The 16,018-nt window shown below is 57.9% G+C and overlaps 1 protein-coding gene across 4 annotated transcripts in view; it reads right to left on the bottom strand.

The window, feature by feature from the left end:
• Positions 1-16,005, bottom strand: part of ZDHHC3 (zinc finger DHHC-type palmitoyltransferase 3) — a 41,186-nt gene extending 25,181 nt beyond the window's left edge. For 2 of the 4 annotated variants that reach the window (XM_045856593.1, XM_045856596.1), the window contains exons 1-2: positions 15,774-16,005; positions 204-533 (exon numbers count right to left, since the gene is read on the bottom strand). In XM_045856593.1, coding sequence (XP_045712549.1) covers positions 204-506 — 303 coding nt within the window. In that variant the 5' untranslated portion in view covers positions 507-533; positions 15,774-16,005. Of the gene's footprint in view, positions 1-203; positions 534-4,419; positions 4,728-4,927; positions 5,032-15,773 lie in introns of those variants that run through there. The other 2 variants (XM_045856595.1, XM_045856594.1) reach the window with 2 other exon arrangements.
• Between the last annotated feature and the right edge of the window lie 13 nt (positions 16,006-16,018).

The raw sequence follows: 16,018 nt of genomic DNA, 5'->3' as shown, positions 1-16,018 counted from the left end.
AGCCTCCCTCCCCAGCAGGCCCCATTTCATGCACACGCCAACCTATCGTTCCCCAGGACAGACCGGCGGTGGTGCCAGTCCCACCCCAGCCCTGGCCTCCTGCTCTCCGCATTCCCGAGGACAGGGGGACATGCAGGCGGGGGCCGTGCCTGGGCTGGAGGAGGAGAGTGTGGGCCGGTGAAAACAAGCCCAGACATACTCACGGGGTCCGTCAGCATGGCCCGGCAGTGGGACGCCAGGGCCAGGAAGGCCAGCAGGTTGAACAGAATCCCGTTGATGATGCTGTACACGTAGTCTCGGGACGGGATCAGCATGACGAAGAGGACCACGAACTCCGCATAGAGGACCAGAAACCAGGTGACGATGGCACAGGCGATGCCGCAGCCGTCGCGGATGAACCACATGGTTCCCGCAGGGCCAGGGTAGGGGGGCGGGACACACTTCTCCGGCTGGAGGTACACTGGCTTCCGCTCAATGTCTCGGAAGTGGTGGGTCGGGATGAGCATCGTAAGCTATTCTGTCCATGCTGGCATCTGCAAGACAGGAGACCCAGAGACCTGGTGTTGTCATCAGGCAGGGATGACAGAGTGACCTTTCCAAAGTGAGCCTCCTGCAGAAACACTGCCTAGACCTCTGTTCATTTAAAGTGGGAGTCCCCTCCCCCAGCGCTGACTCAGACTTTGTGAAATGGGGCCGCCTTGCCCCAGGGGGGTGGGTCACGTGACAGACAACAAAGGTCGGCTTCCAAGGGCAGAGGCCTTGCCCAGGGCCGGCCAAAGGCAGCAGCAGCAGCACACACGCCCACTTAGAGGGGACCGGAACCAGGTCTCCTTGTCCACTAGGGATCCACGGCGGACAGTGTCTCAGTGGGTGTGTTCACAGCGGGACCTAAAAGGCGAGCGGCAGGAGGTGCACCAGGCCCCTTGGAAAACTGTCCTCGGCAGTGACACCACTGCCTGCACAGCACGGACGAGCCCGGAGACTGGTGTCAAGGCTCTGCGGGGCTCAGGGCATGAGGCGGAGGGCAGTGGACAGCCAGGGCTCGCTTTCAGCTGCGGCCATTAAGACATGCTGCCTTACAGCGCCGCACCAGCCCGTGATAAAGGCAGAACACCACCAGGAGGGGACAGCCTTGAAACGAGCTGGGCTTGTTAGCCCCGTGGCCACAACGGCTTCTCTTTCAGGGCTCAGAGGCTGCGTTCTGCCAGGTGGTCGGGGGGCCCAGTGCGGGAACGCTGAAGGGCCAGCCCAAAGATGTTCCCCCACCACTGGCCTGTGTCTCCCCTGGCTGCGAGAACCACCCATCCAGCCCCCCTGCCGTCTTCGAGGGGCTGGCATGTGGGGGTCAGAGGTGCTTGGGACGCACGCTGCAGGCTGGAGGGCCCCGTGCACAGCACCCACTGTGCGCACACACTCTCCAGGGAAGACCCCTTCCTGCAGGAACAAGTGCCAGCGATGCACCCTTGTCTCCGAGCACGGCAGCTCAGGTCTCTGCAGACGGCAATGACGCGACTACGGGCCAGTCACCACTGTCCACCCGTCCCCGGCACGCTCTGCGAGACACGTGCGCGCCGACTTCCCTCCTGTTTCTCCATCTCAAACTCCACGGCCTGTTGGGTCACTGACCAGGTTTCTCAGTCAGAAACCACGATGGCTCCGGGTCCCTTCCAGAGGGAGGCGCCCTGGGAGAGCCACCTGTAGTACAGTCTGCGGCACAGCAAGTGACACCTCAGGCTTCTGAAAACTCGAGTCACCTCGCAGCCACTGTAAAGCAGCGCTGGCTACGTGCGTTCTTCTGCACCAAGGGTGAGCTTTCTGTGCTTGCAGTGGGCTGTCTTCACCTTCTGCTCAACCTTCCTTTTCCCTCCACTGCCCTCAACGGAGAGAGAGTGCCCTGACCGCTGTGGCTCAGTGGGATGGACGTTATTCTGTAAACCAAAAGGTCGCCGGTTCAATTCCTGGTCAGGGCACAAGTCTGGGTTGTGGGCCAGGTCCCCCCCCCCCATCAGGGGCATGAGAAAGGCAACCGATAGTTTCACTTCCACATTGATGGTTTCTCTCTTTCTCTCTCCCTTCCCCTCTCTCTCAAAATAAATACATAAAATCTTAAAAAAATCCAAAAAACTAAAGAGAGAGCATTTTGATCGGCTACAGTACAGTCAGGAAAAAGCAGGGTGTGTAGAATGACAGACAAGCTGGAGTCAGGAGCGGCACACACGGATCATCGAAGAGTGAGGCCCGGCCCTTCTCCCGGGGGTTGGGGGGGGCGCAGAGTGAGTGGTTCAAAGGTGCACAGGCACCGTGTCCGAAGGAAAGACACGCCGACTCGACAAATACTCTGGTGAGCGACTAACTCTCGCTGCGCGCCCGGTGTGGGGAGCGGGGGACGGGAAGGCGTGGCCGTGCAGAGTGACCAGCCCACGCAGAGCAAAAGCGGCCGCTCCCCGTGCCCACCGACCAGAGCTTCCTCATAAAGCAAACTCTGACCCCACAGGGCAGCGGCCAACTGCGTCGCCAGGGGCAACCCGGAGGCACTGAAGGGTGCAGGGACACCTTCCGAAGCAGCAGACGGACAGCACATCGCAGACCAGGGACGTCTGGACCTTGACCCACGCCCAGTAAACTCTAAGACTCTAAACTCCGTGCAAGCAACACCAAACACAGGGAAGGCGGGCTGCGGGAAAGCCCAGTGATCCGAAAGCTGACCACACACACAGCCCCATGTTTCGACCCCTCCTGAGGCGACCCTTCTCGGGTGGTCCCGCTGCCACGCGCACCTGCGTGCACATCGCCCCTGTCCTCGCAGTCACCGCGTCAGCCTGAAATCAACCCAGTTCTGCTGGACTGCAGCCGCGCCAGTCACTCACGGGGTGGCTCTGTCTGCTGCCGCACGTCAGTGGCAGCGTCAAGAAGTTCCGACGGAGCCCTGAGGCCAGCCGGCCCACAGCATTGTGCTCCCGGGCACCCTGCAGGAGTCTGCCGGCCCGGGGCGGAGGCCGCTGGCACCTACCAAACGCAGGGAGGGGCATGAGCAGACTCACAGCTGCTCGTGTGGAGAATAACACAACAACTAGCTACAGGAGAACACGAGAACACTCTCTGTTTCAGGCACTTGCAACTGTAAGCCTACCGGCACCCCACCCTGCAAATGACGGAGGTCCATCCGCCCCGACCCCTGCTTCCCCCCGCAGGACAGCGCAGCATGACGGGGACGGTCGGTGCCCACCCACACCAGCCCGCCTGGCCCGCCCCGGTGGCAGCACAACCACCTGCCACTGCAGCCCGAGCGTCACCTCCCCCTGACCCGTGTACTCCGTGGACCCGCCCTCAGTGACGACGGATGGCTCGGTTTTCGGAGGTGGGGGCTCGCGGAACGCGCAGTCCAGGGCGACACTGGAGTTCAGGTGCGGGTGGTGACTGCACTGTGCCCGCGGTGCGGTCAGGGCAGCTGGCCACTCCTTCTCGGTCCCAGAGAGGATGGCGCTCGACTGCACTGGAGCCACTACACTCCATTCGCGTCCTTCTGCCGGTGAGGAGGCCCCTCTGCGCGAGCGAATCTCCAGGTAACTGGCTGCTTCCTGTCTTAGGTACAACACCCGTCCATTTCCCTGGAAGGACTAAGAGTTGTTACCAGGAACACCAGGTACTGGAGTGAGTTACCCAACGATGTCCTCAGGGGTACGGGTTCACCGGCCTCGCCACCTGCCGCCTACTTGCCTGTTCGGACCGCTACACCTGCGGCATCGCCTGCCTCCAGGTCTCCATCTCCTCCCTCCACCCCTGGCTGCCGTCCTTGCCGTGCCCACGGCTGCCCATTCCCCCACGTCCTCTCCGTGGGCTTCGCTAATTGGCTGCGGGCTGTAAAAGCAGGTGGAAGGGAGCCCCGCCGGACCTGTCTGCAAAAGAAGGGGACTCGTTCTAGGCAGCGGGCGGCCGATCGGTTGCTGCTGGCCGGACGCCCCGTCTTCTCCTTAGCCCGGTGCCGGGAACCCGGTCAGCACTCACCGTGTGTGCCCATCGCACGGATACATGAGCTCTGTGAGCCCAGGCCCATGGTGGGGAGGCCGCGCCCGCTCACCCCCAGGGCTGCGGCCACGCTCCGGAAGGCGGAGGTGCCCCAGCAGGACCGTGAGGTCGGTGGACTGTGACCCCCACACAGGAACCCAGACCGCGCCCCCTCGAACAACGTGGGACTGGGAGTGTGCCGGAGCCCTGCTCCCCACGCCGGCGCGCCGGCGCGCGAGAACCTGAGACCCGCGGAGGGCACAGGGGCAGGGGCCGACGCCAGGCGTCGAACAGAGGGACGCCTTCCAGCCCACACTGTCCAGAGTTTCAAAGCAATGGAAGGAGCTTTCCAGTGCGGATTGTTTCTTGAGTTAGCCAAGTGAAAACCTGAGAAATGTTGGGGAAAAGACCCACCTTGAAACAAACTGTGCACATTCCCCTCACGCTGCCCCCGACAACAGAGAAGGCAAACATTCGCCCCTTCTCCTTTCCCGTCCTGAATCAGGACAACGCCGGTCCTCGGGGTTGAGTGCTTCTTTGCCACTGACCCCGCCCCACGGAGTCCTGGCTCAGAACTGGTTGCTCCGGACGCTGGGGCAGAGGCACGAGGCTGGCGGTGCCAGAACCCACAACGCCACTCCTGCCAGCCGGCCGGCCGGCCATCCCCTCGGAGGGGCGGCCTCCTCCAGGTCCCCTCACCGGGCCCCTTCCCCCCACTCCCTGTCCCGTTTCCTCTCCACCACGTGTCTTCAATTCAGCTTGACTCACAAAGGCCTTCACGGAGCAGGAAGGACGCGTGCGGGGGCCACACACAGTGTGTGCGCGCTGCCCGCCCTGCCCAGGCCCTGCCCGCGCTCTCTCCCAGCCCCTCTCCCAGCTCCAGTCCGGTAAGACCAGTCTTGCTTGCTTTTTCCCTACCAACCTGCAAGTCCCATGGGTGCGGCTTGGCGGCCTGATGTCTGGCAGGAGCGCATGCCCAGCCAGTGCTCCCTGAGTGGATGGGTGTGTGCACCCGACAGACGCACCCCACGCTGACCCTCGCACACAGGTTTCTGAGGAGCAGCACAGCAGGGAGGCAAGCGGTCCTCCCAAAACAAATAACCACCCCCCAGCCCGGAAGCGAGATAAACAGCCTCCTGCAGAGCCAGGGCTCCAGAAGGGGCGGGATCCCTGCGGGGCAGGGAGCCAGGTGCCGCGTAGCCAAGGGCAAGGCGGGAGTGGGCCTGGCAGGGAGAGTGGGTGCTGGACGGGCGGGCCTCCGGGAAATATCTGCACAGAGACTGGCCCCATCAACTCCAGACCGGGTGCAGTTCCTTTCCTTGGGCTCAGAGAACACGGACCAGACGATCACTCAAAAATAAGCAAACAGAACAGAAAGACAAAGGCTTGTCCTCACTGGGCCCTACTAGCAGGAACCCCGCAGCTGAAACTCCATTTCCCTAACCCTTAGCGGACGGCCCGAGCGCCAGCCAGCAAGGCGGCAGCAGCCCTCGGAGAGGAGGCTATTGACACAGGCCGGCACCCGCTCCAGCGGAACAGTCACTGTGGCCCTAAATCACTGTGCTGGACCGCTGACGAGGGCCGGCCTGGCACCTCCCGGGCGTGCCCCAGCGTGGGGTTCTTGCCCCAACTAGTGTTCCCTGGTTAACTCAGCCAATGGCCACTCGAAAGGTCCGCCGAGAGAGGGCGGCATCTTCTCTGATATTCCTTCCCTGAGGCTCCCCCGACACTCATCCCGACATTGAGCGCATCAGTGACCTGTGGTTTGCGTCCCGTAGTCTCCAGACTTTCAGAGCTTCCGCCGTGTCCGAGTAACAGACTCACAGGACCGAGCCACAGGCCGGCCACACCACTTCAAAGATGAATAGACGGACCACGCCCTGGAAGCTTCAGAAACAAATCTGATCAAGTAGAAAATTAATTGATTTAGCCCTGGCTGGTGTAGCTCAGTGGATTGAGCGCGGGCTGTGAACCGAAGTGTTGCAGGTTCGATTCCCAGTCAGGGTACACGCCTGGGTTGCAGGCCATGGCCCCCAGCAACCAACCGCACATTGATGTTTCTCTCTCTCTCTTTATATCTCCCTCCCTTCCCTCTCTAAAAATAAATAAATAAAATCTTAAAAAAGGCCTTATTTAAAAGAAAAAGAAAATTAATTGATTTGGGCTATAGTTATCTTAAGTTAATTTGTACAAGAATCACAGGACTATACGTTTTATACCCATTTTAGAGGATTCTCAGAAAAAGAATGAACCATGAATCACTATGTTTGAAATATTTCACTGGGAAAAAAAAACAAAACAGAATGAGTCACTAAACTTTCTTCAAAAGGTGTGGTCCGAAGGGAAGGTGCCCCACCTTCTGCCCCCCCTCCCCCTTTTCCAGCCACCGAAGCTACCCAGACTCTTCCCCGGGAGCTTTACGGGCAGGTTTACACGCTTTCTCCCTCCTGCCCGCTGTCTCTGTCACACTCAACCTCCAGCAGAAAACTCTGACAAGTCGAACACTGCACCCCAAACCAAACCCTACGCCCATTCGAGCTCGCTGAGGGAACCGGGAAGGGGGAGTTAAATTGGCCTCCCTGCCTCGAAACGGGCCCCCCCTCACAAAGCGCAGCCGTGGGCACCCACGGCCTCCAGTGACGGGCCCTCCTTTCGGAAACCCGGCCGGGATGCGGACCGGCGAGCAGTCCCCACACCTACCGCAGCTGGCTGCCGACCACCTCCTGGGCTCTAGAACTGTGAGAGACACACACACCCTCATACAGGATGACCCGACACGTGCCGCAGACACCGGAGGCCAGTGGGACCCACCACTCACGTGGGCGACGCCTTCCACTCTCCCTTTGTTACGAACGTGCTTCATCGCGTGTTGCGACAATGAGAAGAATTAACGAGACGACTTTAAAACGGGACCACGCAACTTTAAAACAGGACCACGCATAAGATAACTGGTAAGAAATAACCACTGAGTCAGAAGTCTAGAGCGGGAAGATCTTGTAGTAGGTTTTAGTCCAAGGCTTGTTTTACAGAAGAGACAATCAGAGTCCATTTGAGGTTTTGCCTAAAACATCAGTGCGTTCTCGGGAGCGGGGACGGACCCCACCAGGGACCACGTGCCCGGGAGGGCATGGGCGCACAAGCAGCCGCTCGCAACCCTTGTAACAGCCCAGCTCGGCAGCCGCTGTTCGCCGTGTGGGTGGGTGGAGCGAGGCATGGAGGTCCTGGTTCACACTCTCGAGGTCACACACGGGGAGGGGGCGGTAAAGCCAGGTTCCAAGCCAGCTCTGCTGGTCGCCACAGACCACCTCTGAGCACACACAGCGCACGGCTGCTGCTGCTGCTGCTGCTGCTTCTGCTCTCTCTCTCTCTCCCCCCCGCCCAACACGGGAGAGGAGGAAGGACCAAGCAGGAAACAGGAGTTCTACCTCCCACTCCCTCACACACACACACCTGAGGGCCCTGGGGAGAAGCCAGTTGACCTTGGCTCTGCCCTCGTCTCTCAGGTGAGTGGGAAGGACCAGCTCGCTAAGCTGTGTCTCTTCTTTAAGAACCCAGAGCTCTAAGCAGACTTCCCTTCCACTAGCCACTGGGGGCCTGGAACGCCCACTCTTCTGGGCCATATTTCCGCTGGGCTAGCTGACGTCTTCCGAAGTCTGGCCCAGCCCGTTCTATCGATGGGTGAAAAAAAAAATGAAGCTCCCGCAGTCAACTGGTCTTCCCAAAAATGTTTAGAGAGGCGGCGACCTTCCTCGCTAGGTCTAGCGAATGAATCTGCTAGTAGCTCCTAGGGCCGTCTCCGGCACCGCCTCCTCCTCCCCGGGGCCTGCAACCCCGCAAGGGGCTGTTATGAAGGCACAGACGTGGCCGCCCAATCCGTGTGCGTCAAGGAGTGCGAGACCGCCACAGGGTGGGGACCCTCTGCGACCAGGGGCGCGGCGCCACCCGACACTGGACTGCCGTCCGGCCTCCGTCAGGGCAGCTCCCGAGACGGGTGTTCTGCTTGGCAGCCGCCTGCTGCCGGCCGGCCGGCCCCTGGGCTGGGCGCCAGACGCCCTCACGCTGTCTGACCCTCGAGTCTGCTCCACCTTCCGGGTAGGAACCCCGAGCCCCCCCCCCCCCCCCTCCGCTTCAGGGATGAAGGAAGCTGAGGCGCGGACAGGTCTGCCCGAGCTCACACTTCCAGGAGACAGCGAGGCAGGACGCACGCCCGCGCCAGCTCTCACTTCGGAGCCCGCCTTCCGCCCGGTAACTGGCAAACAACAGGGGGAAGGAGTGTGGGTGCTTCCTCCGGCAACCGCGGGCTGCGCACAGCCCGGCTCTCTCGCCGGCACGGGGTCGGGCAGAGAGGGCCACCCCGGCGGGCCTCGTGCAGCCACGGGCCTGAACATCCGCAGTTTGCGCCCTGAGGTGAGGTCCTGGCTGGACCACCAGCCAAGGGTCACCCCAAGACAGTCCCCGAAATCTGCTTCTGGTAGGGAACACTTCCTGTGGGGCCAGGATACACTGCTTTCTCTGAGACAAAGTCTACCCGTGCCAGGCAGAGACCGACCAGCAAAGGTCCCCCCCCCCGCGGGTGCTAAAAGTGGCACCCAACCCCACACTGTGCCATGGGCTGACATGCAGCCACTGGGACGCCACCCGGGCCAAAGCTTGGGGTTCGTTTTTTGGGGACTAGAAACAAAGGTGCTTGGAGGGTTCTGGAAGAAGAACTAAAGAGGAGAAGGAGAGAACCAGTTATTGTAACTATCCTGGGGTTTGAGAAGGGGTACTATTTGAACAGACAATGCATTAAAGAGGAAGTTAAACAGTTTCTTGAGACAAACTGAAATGGAAACAATGTTATCCCAGAACTTGCAAGGGGGGGGCAGCAAAAGCGCTCTCACAGAGAAGTGCATAGCAATAAACTCCTACACTGAGAAGCGAGAAAGGTCCCAAATCTCTGTTGTTTAACAGAACTCTGTGCCTTGGGGAAACAGAAAGAGAACACACGGAACCCAGAAGAGTTAGGAGAAGAAAAGAAATAATAAAAATCAGAGCAGAAATAAATAAAAGAGAACAAGAATAATAGGAAAGAAAAAATAATAGAAACAAACCAACTAAGAGTTGGTTCTTTGAAAAGATAAACAAAATTTTCAAACTCTTAGCTAGACTATTAAGAAAAAAAGCAGGGACCCAGATCAACGTAATCATAAATGAAAAGGGAGATGCTGTAATGAACGCCAGAGAAATCCGAAAGGCCGTAAGAGGCTACCCGGAACAGCTGTGTGCCAGCAAACGGCACAGCCCAGAAGAAGTGGAAACCTAAATGACACCTAAATCACAGGAAACAAAATCCAAAATAGTCAGTGAGGCCACAGCAAACTAAACAGATTCTGCCCAGCAAAGGCAACCATCGGCGAAGAGAAGAGACAAACTACAGAATGGGAAAAAATATTCATAAACTGTATCTGATAAGGGGCTAATAGCCAAAGTATATAAAAAACTCATACAACTCAATGGCAAAAACACACAAATAATCCAATTAAAAATGGATGAGTGACCTTAACAGACAGTTCTCCAAAGAAGACACACGAAAGGCTAAGGGACATAGATACACGGAAAGGTGCCCAACATCACAGTCGTCAGGGGACAGCGAATTAAAGCCACAAGGAGGCGTCACCTCACGCCTCGCAGAATGGCCGTCACCACAAAGAGGCAACAAGCGCCGGCTCGGAAAGAGGACAGGGAACCCCCGCGCTCTGCCGGCGGGACGGTAAACTGGTCCAGCCACCGTGAGGAACAGCACGGAAGATCCTCAGAAACTAAAGATAGAAACGCCATGTGACAGAGCAGCATTACCTACACCGGCCACGGCATGAGACACCCTGTCGGTTGGGGGATGGATGGAGTTGTGACACACACACACACGTCAAAAACCTAAAATGGAACACCATTCAGCCATAAAAATGAGGAAATCTTACCACTTGGAACAGTATGAATGGAACTTGAAGGCATCCTGCTACTTGAAACCAGTCAGAGAAAGACAAACATCATGTGATCTCACTTACACGTGGAATCTTAGCAAAACAAACCCGCAGGCGCAGAGGAGAGACTGGACCTGTGGCCGCCAGCAGCGGCGGGCGGGCAGGCGGGAGCGGGCCGGCGGGCGGCCACAGGCACAGACTCCCGGCCGCCCCGCCGGCAGGGCTGCAAGGGCTCCGCACCGCTGCGGTCAGCCTCGGCGGCTCTGGCTCCAGCCACTGTACGCAGGAGGGCTGTTAGGAGAGCCAGTCCTGTCTGTTCTCCTCACAAGGAAAAATGCTGTTTCCCTTGTCCTTTCTCTGCTTTTTATTGTGCGCACGGGAGAAGCTGGACGTCCCTGAACCCACGGCGGTGAGCGCTGCGCCACGCCGACACACCCAACCACCGTGCCACGTGTCCTAAACTTGTGCAGTGCTGTGTGCCGGCTACTTCTCAGTACACCTGGAAAAACGTCGCCATTTCGCCTCCAGGTCCCTGCTGAGCCCGCTCCTCCTCCCAGGCGCTGGGAGTGGCGGTGCCGGAGCAGAGCCCCGGGCGGAACCTGGGCCCGAGGAAACAAGGCCTGGTGAGCCCGCAGGCCCAGGGCGCTGCCCACCGGGCGGGCGCAGTGCTCTCTGGCTGGCATCTGCTGGAGGGCTCTGCAGCCACGCGGGAGGCCGGTGCCAAACGGAATGAGGACGGCCCGGAGTCGGGAGGCCAGAATGCTACCCCCAGCCCCCCGGGCCCTTGGCCCCCTGACTTCGGGCAGCACAGCCACCCTCCCTGGGCTCCGGCGTCCGCACCTGCGAAACCAGGGGGAAGGCTGAGCGTCTGATCCCTCCCTCTCTGGAACAAAGGGAACACGTCCTTTGCTAGTTCCTTGGATGTTTACATGTTTATCAAAAGCGCCCCGTGACGTCCTCTCCCCATTCTTTGTTAACATTGAACGAGGGACCACCAATAAGCGTTAGCAATTTTTCTGGGCATGTTCCGTTTTTTTCAATCAAATATGCCATTTTGTTTTGTTCATTCATTTCTTTTTTTCAGAGTGGAAAAAGCACTATCAAAATACATCCCATATTATACAGTGGTAAAAGAGAGAAGCCTTAAAATCCAAAGTTAAACGTGACTCTTTTTCAGTGTTTAAACATTTGTGTATCTAGGGTCTGTTCCAGGCTTCACAGCCTGGCAAGGTACATGTTTTAGGGCAGAGCGAAGCTTGGAGAGGTTAACTGACGTGCTCAAACCCACAAAGCAAGTCAGTGGCAAAGTCTGGATCACTGGAATACCCAATAGTTTTTCTTTCTTCCCTTTTTCTTTTTAAGGTTTTATGTATTTATTTTTAGAGAGAGGGGAAGGGAGAGAGAAAGAGAGGGAGAGAAACATCAATGTGTTATTGCCTCTCATGTGGCCCCCACTGGGGACCTGGCCTGCAACCAGGCATGTGCCCTGACTGGGAATTGAACTGGCAACCCTTTGGTTTGCAGCCCGTGCTCAATCCACTGAGCCACACCAGCCAGGTCTTCCCTCCTTAAAAAAAATATTTTATTGATTCTTTTTCTTAGAGAGAGAGAGAGAAACATTGATTTATTGTCACACTTCTTTACCCATTCACTGGTTGATTCTTGCATGTGCCCTGACCAGGCATCAAACCCCAAACCTCGGTGCATCGGGATGGCAATCTAACAACTGAGCCACCTGGCCAGGGCCCAGCAGTATCTCCACCACAGATCCTTATCCTCCCAAACAACCTGCCTTTCTAGATTCCCTGCTACTGTTACTTGCGTAGAAACAAAGTTCAACTTTACTGCCACAGGACTGTACTTGTCCCACTAGGCTCGTTTTCTGGAGGGCAGAGGAGACCCCACCCACAGGCTTTCCATCCCCGCTGACCCTGCCGAGGAGATGCCGGTGTCTCAGGCCTGAGAAAGTCCGCAGTCCGATCACCAAGTCTCGGCACGCCAGGAAGGCTACGGCCTGGAGAAGGCTGTGAAAAAGATGGCAGGTTCCCGGCATTTCCTGGACGAATCCCTTTGTGTCTGGACATCTGCTTCCAAAGAGGAAGGCAAAGGATGGAAAAACGTGAAAACAGGGAGAAACTCAAGGCGGCACGAGAGCAGCCTCTTTTCTGCCCCGACAGGTCGCTCCCCAGACATCACCCCCCGAGTCTCCTTCAGGCTGTTCCTTCCCACTGCTCTCCGGGTGTGTGTGTGTGTGTGTGTGTGTGCGCGTGTGAGTGATTAGTTCCAGATTCGCTAATCAGGGCGTGTGACCCCCTTTCTCACACGTGCCCTAGTCAAAGTCACAGGAGGTACTCGGCCACCCTCTCAAAATGACACAGTTGGGAAGACCCTTCAGCCAAATGAGAATAAGCTTTAGCCATGTATTCCTACCAGTTCTTCTATCCTTGTAATCAATCACAAGTTATAATTTCTAGGGCAGCGAGACAGACACGACCTGCTGGCCAGACTGTGACAGGTTATTTACACTGGATATCCTTTAAGATACAGTGCAGACAGGACAAATGCAAAGCATTTAAAGGAAACAGATCTACTGAAAAAAACAAACAAATAAAAAATAAAACAGTAGCTCACGAAAACTTGGCTACCTCTGTTTAAGACTGGGAATAAAATGTTCGTTCCTCTGCTGGGCTTGTAAGAGCTCTCTGCAACCCCAGCACCACGGACTCGGTACTGCATGGAACCGCTTCCTCGGAGGAAGGCTGGGTGGGACAGATTCACGCCCTCTCTTCAAGGTCCTAGGTGCCTGCTGGCGGCTGGCAGCCGCTCCTTACCTTTCTTGCCCTTGACGCCTGGCCTGTGCAATTAGCACCTTATTATAGGCTGGCGTCTGGTCTAACGATCATGAGTCTCAACTGAGCACTTTCATTGTCTTGTTCATGCACTAGTTTTAGCACCTGGCTATCCAGGGGTCATAAATCCTGAATTCCTTCCAGGCAGGCGTGTGCCGATTCGCGTGTGGGTTCCGTTTATCTCCTCAGGCCCGCGAGAGCACCAGGGACTCACGGGCGAGCAAACAAACGCTTCCTGCTCGTCCGGAGAGCTGCCGGACATTTGTCCCGGTGTGAGGCACCTGTCCCCGCGCCTATCGACCCTTCGGACCAGGCCGCTGGCCCCTCTGCTGTCCAGGGCTCTCCGCAGCCTGCCCGCAACCCCTCCCCTTCTCTAAAACGGTTAGTTAGACACGGGAATCTCCCATTAGCACCACGGTCTATATTCCTCTAAAAAAAGGATTCAAGGAAAGGAAGTTTACGTTCGAACGGACTCCTTGCTGTTGGGATGAAAGCCAACTACAGCTTACAGGGCTGTTACCAACTCCGCTACAAACACAGGCGTCCTTTGCCGAATACTCTGGGGAGTGACTTGGGGCCTGGAGGGGGACCGCACGGAGGAATGGTGAGGTGCGCCACTACGGGAGCCAGTCTACCTGGCCTCACATCCAGGCTCTGCCACTTCCTACCTCGGTCAAGGCAATGGACCGCTCGGCACCTCGGCTTTCCAGCCTGTGCAACAGAGATGACAGCATCTGTCTCATAGAGCTATCGTGGGAACGGAATCAGATCATCTCTGTAAAGCATTTCAGAGCAGTGCTCAGCACCTAACAAGCATGAGGTCAGGTTGGCGTTAAACAGAACTGATGGAGTACAGAGGTTTAGAATAGACAGACCTACAACACAGCCTGCTCTCCAAAGAATCTGACAGGGATGGAAAAGGGCGCTGGTTTAAGAGAACAATGTGCCATTCTCAGCTTCTTGATTTCCTGGCTAACATACATTCTTTAAATTGCTTCAATGAACCGAAAAAGAATTCTGAACTTATGGGCTTTGAAAATGTCCAATGCATTGTCACAGCAAACGGGGTGCCCATGCCCTGGCCGCGCTGCGGTGGGACAATCGGTGCAGGTGTCACTGTTTGGGCAGAGAACTGAAAAGGAACACTCTGCTGTCTCCACCCCTCACATCGCTGAGCCTAGCAGGTCAGACACCACTCGAGATATTATGCAGCAAATACTGCCAACCCTTCTCCGTCAAGGAACCTGCAGGCCCTCGTGGAGGAATCAGTTTGTAGAGACGTTCTCTATTTTTAAAGACACAGAGAGAGATGACTCCGCAACACCCAACTCAGACTTTCCTCGTGTCTTCTCTGATCTGTCCACTCGCTTTCACTTTTTAAATCTTCAGTCCTCTTAGACAACAACCCAGCCACTAAAATGCCACATCCAGTGCCTCTCTTTTCAGAGCCATCTCCAGCACAAAATACCATTTTCAGCATCAGCAGTCCCCGGCTAGCTCACAACAGAGGCCCTCTCGGGGAATCCAGGCGCCCAGCCTCGCGCAAAGGAGTCTGGGTGCCCCAACAGGTGGAAGGAAACCCTTCCGGCCTCACCTTTCCCAACTTCCCTGGAGGGCCCAGCCCGGCCCTGCAAGACGTCTTCCCCGTAGACGCACCTCTCGAGAACTATGTGGAGCCAGGAGACTCAATGCACATCTAGTCTAGGAAGACCATCTATTACGGGGACTCCCAGTTCATCGCTTAAGAACGTGGGAGGGCATTTCCCTTCCGTCCCTTCCTCTGACCCACCCACGTCCCCGTCCCACTGTGCGCATCCGTGCCGCCATCAGGTTCTGTGGCTGTGTCGGCCCTGGATGGAGCCTGCCCTTCTGTGAGGGGAGCTTCCCTGGGCAGAAGCTGTGTCCTACTTGTCTCAGTGTTTCTGAGCCAGCCCGAAGCCCAGCCACAGTCAGCTGCCGAGAGCAATCTGTGAGACTGTACGGAAGATACTACGGGTGAAACACCAAGCACTCTTTGGATGATCAAGCCATTTTGTTTTGAGAACAAGAATGTTCCTCAAAAATGAGACGTTTGGAAAAGTCACCAGATCCCCTCTGCTTCGGTCACTTAGGGACAACTTTTCTGCATTTATCCACAAGGTGTCTTTGAAATCTGGACCGTACCCCGTCTGCCCCGCCTTAACGGGCTCCTTCAGTGACCCCATATTCACCTTGTAGGCATCCTTTCCGGGCATCCAGGCCCGCAGTCCTATACGGCCCGCCACCACCTGGGCTGTTTTTTCCCCTCTAAGCGGCTGTGCACAGCTCCGAGATCCTTCCAACAAGCCAAGGCTTCCAGCCACCGCTGGGAAGCGCTGGGGACGCCTGGGCACTGCGCCCTTCGTCGGCGCCGGTTAGCACGACTCTCCCCTCTAGCTACTCTTTTTGGGATCATGCTCTGGCGACCTTCAGGGGCAAGGGGACCCGGGAAGGTCCCGGGTCAGCGTTTGGTAAGCCCCAGGGTGAGAAAGCGGGGGATGGGAGGGGAGAATCCCTGAGGTGGAGCGAGGACGCCTGGGGACTCACTCCTGGCCCGGACCCTTCCCACGGAGGACAACCCAAGGAGGGAGGGCTTCCTAACGCCTCTTCTTTCCGACCATCGTAGGGACCAGGGCAATGCAGGGTCGAGGCGGGCGTGGTGGCAGGGGAGAGCGAGGAGAGGGCCCCCGGGCCATTCACGGAGTCCGCCTCCCCTCGCTCACGATCTCCCTCGGCCTCTGTCTCTCGCACACACGACCGGCTACTTGAGACACGCGCGCGCGCGCACACCCGCACACGATCTGCCACTTCCACTCCAGCTCGGAGCAAACTGCGCCGCGCGCCTCTCCCGCTGCGAGTCCACCGGCTCCGTCCCCCGCTCGCGCCTCCCGCCTCAGCCCGGCTTTTCCGCCAACCCCAGCTGCCTCTCCCAACTGACCGTGAAGTCGGAGGCAGTTCCCCAGTCCCAGGCCCCTAGCGAGGCTCCCGCCGCAGCCGCCGTCGCCTCCTCCTGCCGTCCCCGGCCCGGGGCCCGGCCTCGGGCTGCAGCGATGGCTCCCGGGCACGAGGCGCCGCGGCTCCCTGGTCTCGGCCAGACACCCGGCGGCGCCCAGGAGAAGCCCATGGAGCTCCCGGCAGTGGCGGTGGCGCCTACCGGAGCGGCCGCCGCGCAGGCCGATGACG

Source organism: Phyllostomus hastatus, unplaced genomic scaffold (assembly GCF_019186645.2).
Source record: "Phyllostomus hastatus isolate PE091 unplaced genomic scaffold, TTU_PhHast_1.1 phas_scaffold_129, whole genome shotgun sequence".
NCBI lineage: Eukaryota > Metazoa > Chordata > Mammalia > Chiroptera > Phyllostomidae > Phyllostomus > Phyllostomus hastatus.
This window is presented reverse-complemented; position numbering and strand designations above follow the sequence as displayed.